The following is a 9,399-nucleotide window of genomic DNA, read 5'->3' on the forward strand; positions in this document are numbered from 1 at the left end:
ATATATATATAAATAGATAGATAGATAGATAGATAGATAGATAGATAGACGAACTAGTAAATCGATTGTATTAAGTATATTTTTTTAAGGATCGTGTATTCTTAAGTAAATTTCTATCTCGCTAAACAATATGTCAATTTACATCTAATTGTTCTTTTAATACTTCATCGATATTATTATATCAAACTAAATTGAAAGTATGCTTGTAGCCAATACACAAAGTCAATGAAATCCAAAATAAACTAAATAGATTTTAGCATTCAATTATTCAATTCAAGACTTTACATGAAACAACACAAATACATCATATAAATCTAGAGTTGTACAAGCTTAGTTTATAATTTTATTGCTAAGAACATAAACCTAATCAAACATTACTGAAGAATTTATATAGATATTAATTTTGAAAAATAAAGAATTAGATTTGATGAAAATTTTGTTCCGTAGTCTTTCTTATCCTTCCTTCTTTATTCAGCAATAGTCACTTTACAACTATTTCTTGCTCTATGTCCACACTCTAACGCTCACAAAATTTTCCAACCCTCCTAAAATTCCTTTACTGGCAGCACACTGACCCAACATGAATAACTCTCTAAACCATACAAATAACACCCAATCAGCTTTGAAATTACTTTAGAACTAAATATATCTAGTTGTCATATTGTATTGTTCTCTCATGCGATGTCGCGGTGCTGTGCGCTATATTTTCTATTCTAAATTCACATAATGTAGCATCACAATCCTAATCTCCAGTGCCAAGGATTTAAGCTCTCTAATTTTTTGCCCATTTTTGCATCTTCTGGCACCAAGGCACTCCACCATGTGCTTCCAGAACACCATAATCTCAAGCTTGAATATTATTTCCTTCTATCTTCTGATGTTGCACAACACCGTATATCTGTGTTGCGACCCTGAGCTATCAAATTTTCTTATATATCAATTTCTTCAAGTCCCAAGCATCATACACTCCAAAATTTTGTGCCAAGATACCAAGCTCCTTTTGTTTGTACTTATTCTCTGCAATAAATGGTGACACGGTCCATAGGCGTTTTTTTTTATTTTCTAAACTTTTCGTCTCTTCTCATATAAGAAATTCCTATACCAAACATCACAATTAATGATAATACATCGAAAACATTTTTATTTTTACTTCAATTTCCTATTTATTTCTTAAATATTTAGTTCACTCAATTCTCTAAATGGATGTGTTAAAAGAGTTTAAGAAGAACTATCCAAGCAGGCTCAAAACAAACATACTTGCGAGAATGAAAGCAAAGATGCCAATTGACTTTAAGGAAGACTTGGTTGTCAAGTTCATGGAGGACTCATTAAATTCATAGTAAATTCATTAGACAATGTGAGATTGATCACCCAAGCATAAGTGCTACTCAACAATTTCGATTAGAACGAACAATTTTCTCTCTAACAGCTAACCAAGTACTAATCCTAGTGTAAGGTTAGATGCATCTTATATTTTACAGTAAAAAATTGATTGAACTTGTTTTATACTTTTTATGTGTGTTGCTCTGTCGGCAACATCTATAGTACTCAAATCTCAATCCTCATCTATAAATGAGAGTTGTAAGAAGAGCTGAGGTTATGAAAAATTGCTCAAAATTATTGTATTATTAATTGAAATTACGCTATATTCTTTCTAAGCTCTCCCTCCACTAACTTCCCTGCCCTTCTTCATGCTCTTCTCTTTTTCCTCAATTCAAAGTAAGATTTTGGTATAATCCAGGGATAAACATAATAAAATCACTTTCATTTCTTATTTGCTATACTAAATTTTCCTTTTTCATTTTCGTTATTTTTGTGTTCCTCTTCTTGGCTACTGGCCCTTATACGATGTCATTAACTGAAATACTCCTTTTAAATGGTGGTGAGTTGAAAATTTGATCCTTGAAACAATTCTCCTTTGAACAAGTGCTTTGACTCTAAACTAAATTCAAAATAAATCCGCTACAACTCATCTTAATATATTTCTAATCGGGCTCTTTGGAATTGTCTTTGTGAATTCTCCTTTCTTTTGTTGCTGAGTTCCTAATAGATTTGGAGTTATAGCTTATGAATGTTTCGCTAATTATCTTAAAAGAAGAAAACATGAGGATATAGTAATGCTTAAAAATGACAACTTGCTTTTATTTTTGTTAAAGAGTCGTTAGATCTCAGCCTAGAAGAGTCGTGGAGGCCACATGAATGCCTTTACGCTCCCTAATAGTGCAGTTCCACAAAGTATAGAATAGTTAGATGGTGTAGTTGGGACTTGGCATCCTATCAAATAAACCTATACATAAAATAGCAGAAGTTGACTTTAGGTGAGACAAATCAGAAGAAAAATAATTTCACATATTTTTATATCGGTTAGTCTCTAAAACGATGTAATAAAATATACGAAACAGGGTTTAGATGACCGATTAAAAAGATAATTTCACGCAACTTTTGACGCAAAAAGCAGGAAGTAGAAATTTTTTATTGTAGATTTGTTTGGGAATATAGTTCGTATTTATGTGTATTATAAGTAGGGCTGTCAAAAAAAGCTCGTTGTTCGCGAACAAGGTCGTGTTCGGTTCGTCAAAGAGTTCGTGTTCGATTCGTTCGATAAGTAAACGAGACAAACACGAACAAATTTTTCTCGTTCGGTTAGTTAAACAAACCAAACACGAACAGTGATGCGTTCGTTCGTGTTCGAATCGTTATTGTTTGAAATATAAAATAATATAAAATAATTATATATAAAAAATTTATTATATTTTAAAACATTAAATTTTATAAATTATAATATATAATAAAATAATAATAATAATAATATAATATACTATAGTAGTAATATACTAATATAGATATGGTATATTTATATAATATAAGTTATATAATTAATATATAATATTATTTTTATATATTAAAATTAGGGATGTCAAATTGGCTCATCGTTCGTGAACAGCTCTTGTTCGGTTCGTGTTCGGCTCGTTCGTTAAGAAACGAACACGAGCTTATTTTAAACAAACTAAATTTTAAACGAACCGAACACGAACACAAGCTTTGTTCGTTCGTGTTCGGTTCGTTTACACCCCTAATTATAAGCCCCAATAATACAGAAAATTTCATCGAGAGCTCTTTTTGAAATGGGCCTTAAAGTTTTTATATTTTTACTATTTTGCTGAATAAAAAAATATGGATTTTTTAATACAAACTTATCTGGCGTCGGCTCATTTAAGAAAGATTTACATACAAATCACTCAATTCTTACGTATTTACATATCAAACCCCTAAGATTCAATGTTTACATTCCGTTCCTATGCATTGAAAAGTATATTAAGATTTTCAAAATAATAAATAGTGGTCTTTTTTTTTGTGATATGAATGATTTGGATGGTATAAATATAGAAAGCAAAATTTAGGACTTAGATGGGTAAATATATAAAAAATGGCTGATATTATGTAAATGCCTCGTATTTTAACATAAAATGTAATTAAAATAGTAATTTAAAGCTAGGAGATTATGAGGCCCATGAACGATACTACTAGGTGGAGAAAAAGATGATTGAGTGATCCATGCACCGACCATTCAATAAGAAACGAGACAAAAGAACACATGAACCAATCACTATAAGAAAGTCAACCTGATCAGATAGCGAACCCTTTAGTAGAACCGATCTAAGAGAAAATCCAATTCCACAGTATCTCCAACCATCCCATTAGTACTCCAATAACTTATCACAATGGATAAAAAGATTGATAGTAGATCAGCCAATCGACCTATGCCGACCAAGCTCATCCAACCAATCTGATCCCATTTTGCCAAAGTCAACTAAGTTTAGTCAGCCAAACTAGAAAGCAACTGAACAACAAGCACATGCATATAAAATATAAAAAATACCCTATTACGGACCCCTTTCCAAATAGGGGCAAAAATATAATATCATAATTATATTATATCCAATATAAATTAGATGAATAAGGCATCATTAATTAATGTTCATTCTCTCTCTACCACCCCCTCTCCTTCTCTCCTTATTTGCACTATATTTCATGGTGGTGACTCATGGACAAATTTGTAATGTATTCGACTCCATGGATAAAATTGGACCACGCATATTTTCAGCTTCACGCCAAAGTTGATTTAGAAACAATTAAAGTATAAGTGCGAGATATGTAAATGCGTGAGAATTGTGTGCTAGGTATGTAAATTTCCCTTGGATTTCTATGGAAAATAAAATTGTCACACTCTTCAATTTTAGTTTTAAGAAGTTTGATAAATATTAATTAATAATCAAATATTAAAAATTGTAGCTTAGACCTTTTTAATTAAAATTTTGGAGAATTATTTATGTAAATAATAGAGCTTTTTCCACTTAAAAATACTTGAAATTAAAAGCTAGAAGGGAAAGGTTTTATTAAAAAAAAAGTATGATTCCATGATAAACCATGTCACTGCCTAAATTTTAACCGTATATTTTTTGAGAAATTGTGAGCAAAAAAAAAAAAAAAAAAATTGAACTTTACTTTTTTAAATTGAGAATAAACTTTTAAAAAAAATAGCTATGTCGCAAAACATAATTTTCTAAATTTTAGATAAAAAAATATTTTTAAAACTGATTAATAGTTTAATTGGGCTGTGAATTCAGCTCCAACATTCTTAATCGATCAAAAATTAATTTGAACTTTCATTCACATTGAAATAAGCGAGCTGAGCTATAACCAAAAAAAATATGGAACAAATTTTTTCTGAGCCAATTTCTATCCGACCTTAGCTCGGCTCAAAATTGAATTAGTAACAGCCCTGATGATATTAGAAGTGTGAATTTAGTGAATTCAGTTTGAAGATTATTAATAGCTTGAAAATTGATTCGAATTTAGCTTGAATCGAAATCAAATCAAAAAAAATTGAGCCGAGTTATGAACCAAAAATTTGAAAGGAAAATTTTTCAGACTGATTTTAAGCGACTCGAAATCGGATCCTTTCCAAGTGATGAATAATTTTCCAACAAATATTGCAAATGTCCAGAAAGAGAGTAAAAAAAACATACTTGAATACTTGTAGTTGCATACTTCAGGAGTGTTGATATAGTGAAGAGGGCTAGCCCAGCGATACCGGAACCGAACCTGGTCAGCCCACGGGCACATCGTCGAAAGTTCGCCGGCGGCCACCTCCGGCAAGAGATCCTCCACCGCCTTCAGCGTCTTCTCCGTCAAATACGGCTTAATTCAACCACGCACCCAATTTCCGAATCCACAGTGAGATTCATAAACAACAATTAACATTATCTTAAGAAAAAGGGAAAACAAAGTGAGATTATTGAAGTAAAGGGGCGAGGTTTTTAGATTCTGCTACCTCTGCTATTTTGCAGGCCATGATGTGCCCTTCTTTCCCCCATGCGTCTCCCAATGGAGCTCTTGCAATTATAACTGAGAGGAAAAAGATGATAAGGAGACGGAACGAGAGAAGCCCCATGGATTGGTTGGCCTTCTCCTTCCTCCCCCAACTCTTTTGCTAAAATGAACACATTTGTGAAGGGTAAGCCTGACTTTCTGTTTTATTTTGTTTTATCGCTACGGCGAAAATTTAATAGGGGGATTTACTTACATACCACGAAAACACCTAAACTTAATTAATATTTACTGTTCTACCACCAAATACTTTTGAAACCAATTTGTAATGTCTGTCCGTTCGCTCCGTTAAGCCCCGTTACTCCTCATCCCCTTCATCAGCAAAGCCCATGCATTCCTTCGCAAAACTCACGCACGCAAGCTCTTCTTTGTAAGCCGCATTCCTGTGACTCCCCTCTCCCATCTGAAACGCCTCTTATTCTCACATGAAACCTCTTCGTCCGCAGCAGCAGCTCTCCACATCTTCTCATTTTGTCCCGCAGAACTTTATACAGGCTCCTTTCCAAGCAAGTGAAACACCCCTCACCGGATTCTCTCTTGACTGTAACAGGAACAACATCTCCTTGTGCTTACGACAGTATTCGCTACAGAAAAATGCTAGGTTAGCATCTAAATTAGGGACGGAGATACTTTCGGCATAAAATTAGCATCTGATTTGCATTTGTTAAGCGTCGCTCGGGATCTCTGGAAATGTAAATAACAACGTGGACGAATTATTCTGTCTAGCTATTGAAGTTGAGTCGATGTTGTAGCGTCGGATTAATTTCTGAGTCAGTCGAGACTATTCCGACACTAATGCCCTATAAACCCCCCATCTCGAACTACAACCGACACTTTCTCCTTTTCTCTTTCCAGTCGCAAATTCCTCCCCTCCAACGCTCCTCCGTCTGCTAGCTCGGTTTCCAATATTTCAAGCTCGTTTTCACCGCTCATTAACCTTTGTCCAAGATGAGAAATCATTATCTACGCCTCCAAGCTTCGATAGCCAAACTACCGCTGCTCAATCCAATTTTGAGCTGTCACGGCCGGACAAAAAGGAGAGAGGGCGTACGACCTATGCGCAAAAGAGATCATTTGAGGCCGAGCGCTCTTGTGCAGCTATGAGTGGCCTTAACTCATTACAGACTCAACATGAAGAGCGTACTAGCTGGTGATGATGATGATTGAAGAGCTCCGAGAGGTGCATGAATGCTGGCAGATGGTTCTGGATAGTCAAACATGTCTGGCGTAGAGTTTTGATCGTCGGGGCGAGCAACATATGAGTGCTGGAATGAGCAAGAGAAGGATGAGAAGCAAGATTAGGATTTTTATTATATATTTGTTGTTGTTCCCTTCCATAGGGCCTGATTATATGTTTTTTTTTTATTTTTGTTAAACTAAACATTCAATTTTTTAGTTGTGAACTTTGAACATTTTGAACTGTTTATATTAAATTAAATTTGTTATCATTATTTAGATATGTTAGTGATTTCTTTTCTCAGTTGTGATGATATATAAAATGTTCTATTATGTTGTTTTTATTTGTTTTATGCAAGTTTGTGAAAATCTAATCGTTATGTTCCTTTTTTTTTTCTTATAATTTTGAGTTGAATTAGTATGATATATTCTGACACAAGAACTATAATAATCACTTTGATGCATGTCATCATTAATTTGACATTATGTGTTAATGTACGTTTGGAAAAAAGCAGACATTAGTTAACTTCTACAATGGTGGACACAAATTAGCATCCACTAGTGTTGGTGCAAATTAGCGCCCATCGTGGTCGACCCTAAGATGACGTTAAGTTAGCATTTGCCTTTTTCTCGATGAAAATGCACAACGACAGAATCATGAGACACTAATTTTGCCGTAAATAACCTTAAATAAAAATCTATTGCAAAAGTCGAATTAGCGATGCCTATCTAACGCCAACATTTTTTCGACACCCATCTAAGCCTTAACTTGATTAGCATTGAAAATTTGTCTGATTAACTTCAGAAATGTCCATAACTTGTATCGTAGCAACCCCCCAAACTACCAACTGCTCCCTACTGCATCTCCTCCTACCTGAATCCCCATTTGCAGCAGACATTCAAAATTATTTGAAAAGAAAATATTATAATAGAAGCACCAATAAGAAAGATGCCTAGAAATGATGACACCACAAGTGGATCTAAAATGCATCTTCCTTTATAGAAGAATCTCTACAAAAAATTAGGACAAAAGTCTTAAATTTGAATAAAATTGAATAAAATTCATTGGGTATTTATGATACATTCCATAAATATTTTGAAAATTATTTGTTGTACAATTAAAGAAGATCATATAGATTTTCTTTAAAAAATAAGCTTGTGGGAAATTTTTATTGTCATATCCATCATAGGTATTCAAGAAGATTTATTTCTAAGTGGTTAGACACGACATTTGAAAAATATTATACCACCATGGGACTGATCCCCTGGATGAGGAAGGCCTCCTTAACTTATAGATCTACCAAGCCATGGTTTTTCCCTAAACTTACGAAGGTAAGATAAGGTTATCTTATTATGGGTCGAATTTTCTTATGCATGAATTTTCTCATAGTTAATTGCATCTCAGAAGTTGTGACTTCTGAGAACACTCTCAATTAATGTGTTAGCTTATATCAGACTAAATTGATCGAAAAATGTTTGTACAATGATTGAAATTGAGACACATATTGATGGATTTAAAGTTGGAATGGTGTGAGTGGAGTTGAGGTTTTTGGCGAGCTTCACCTAAATTTAAGGTTTGACTTTGCTATGTTTTGATTTCATTTTAAGGATTATTTTAGTTGATTTGCTATCACTTATATAAATGAATTGTTTTGAATATTCTTTTAACCTATTCATTATTGGTTATTAATTTTAAATTTTAATTTAGAGATTATCAAAGTTCTTTTAAGGTTCATTAAGCTAGATATTTGGATCTGATTAAGTTTGTTAAAGCTTTAGGATGGATTAAAGTCGATTAAAATTTATCAAGGTTCATTAAGGTTCACTCAATGATATTTATTAAACTTGACTTAAGTTAATAAAGTTTTATTAGGGTTTGTTTATCAAAATCCATTTAAGTTTTATCAAAGCTTATTAAGGATTGTTCATATTTTCTTAAGATTTTTTGCCTAAGAACTTTTATTAAATTCACTTAGAAGATTTGTTAAAAATCTGTTAAATTTGATTTCTTAAAGGCGTGATTAATTATGATTTCCTTGGGCTTATTAGTGTTGGTTTAACTTATTAAACTTTATTTAGATTTTAGTTGGTGGATGATCAATCAAAGTTGATTAAAATTTGTTTGGTTTTGATTAAAGACAATTAAGTTTAATTAATTGTATATTTGGGATTTTAATGTGAATTTTAGATTTGTGGAACCTTGGGTTTGGGCCAAAGAAGTGAGGATTGAAAACTGAGAATCCAATATTGAGCTTATTAACTGGTTTGAATTGAGTTGAATTGGTTTGAAGTTGATTGGAATTGGTTTAAGGTTGAATTGGACTTGATTTGAAAATGGTTCAAAATTGGATTAATTTTGAAGTTAGTCTAAATTGATTCAAGTCGAAGTTTGGACTTAATTTGATTTATATTGGATTGATCCTAGGCTAGAGGTAGGATAGGTTTAAGAGATTTTTTGATAGAAGTGAAGCCTTAATCCTAAGATACCTCAAATAGGAGGATTATTGAGCGTATTGACATAAATTTTGAGAATAATACTATAGGTCAACATGCTTTTGCTATCTATTATTTCGGGTGCATTGGTATCCTCAGATTATTAACCAGTTGAATAATATGAGTTATTTCTTGTCATTAAAGCAATGACTATGGTAGACTGTCATATTATTGAGTTCTTTGGAGTGATAAAAATCTAATCTAAAGAGAATGGTTAAATTTTGGAAAGTCCTTATATAATAAAAATCCCTTTCTCCATGCAATGAGATCATAATCAGTGTAGGAATCAAAATGTTTAAAAGTTTAAATGATATATTGTGACAAATAGGAGCATACCTA

The 9,399-nt window shown here is 32.7% G+C and overlaps 1 protein-coding gene across 1 annotated transcript in view; it reads right to left on the bottom strand.

Annotated features, from left to right (window-relative positions):
• The window catches only part of LOC110036495 (endonuclease 2-like), a 16,026-nt gene extending 10,456 nt beyond the window's left edge, over positions 1 to 5,570 (bottom strand). Inside the window, exons 1-2 of the mRNA XM_020740954.1 lie at positions 5,336 to 5,570; positions 5,031 to 5,202 (exon numbers count right to left, since the gene is read on the bottom strand). Of these exons, the coding sequence (XP_020596613.1) occupies positions 5,031 to 5,202; positions 5,336 to 5,455 (292 nt within the window). The 5' untranslated portion in view covers positions 5,456 to 5,570. The remainder of the gene's footprint in view (positions 1 to 5,030; positions 5,203 to 5,335) is intronic.
• Positions 5,571 to 9,399: the final 3,829 nt, after the last annotated feature.

This window comes from Phalaenopsis equestris, unplaced genomic scaffold, assembly GCF_001263595.1.
Source record: "Phalaenopsis equestris unplaced genomic scaffold, ASM126359v1 Scaffold207403, whole genome shotgun sequence".
In the NCBI taxonomy this organism is placed as follows: Eukaryota; Viridiplantae; Streptophyta; class Magnoliopsida; order Asparagales; family Orchidaceae; genus Phalaenopsis; species Phalaenopsis equestris.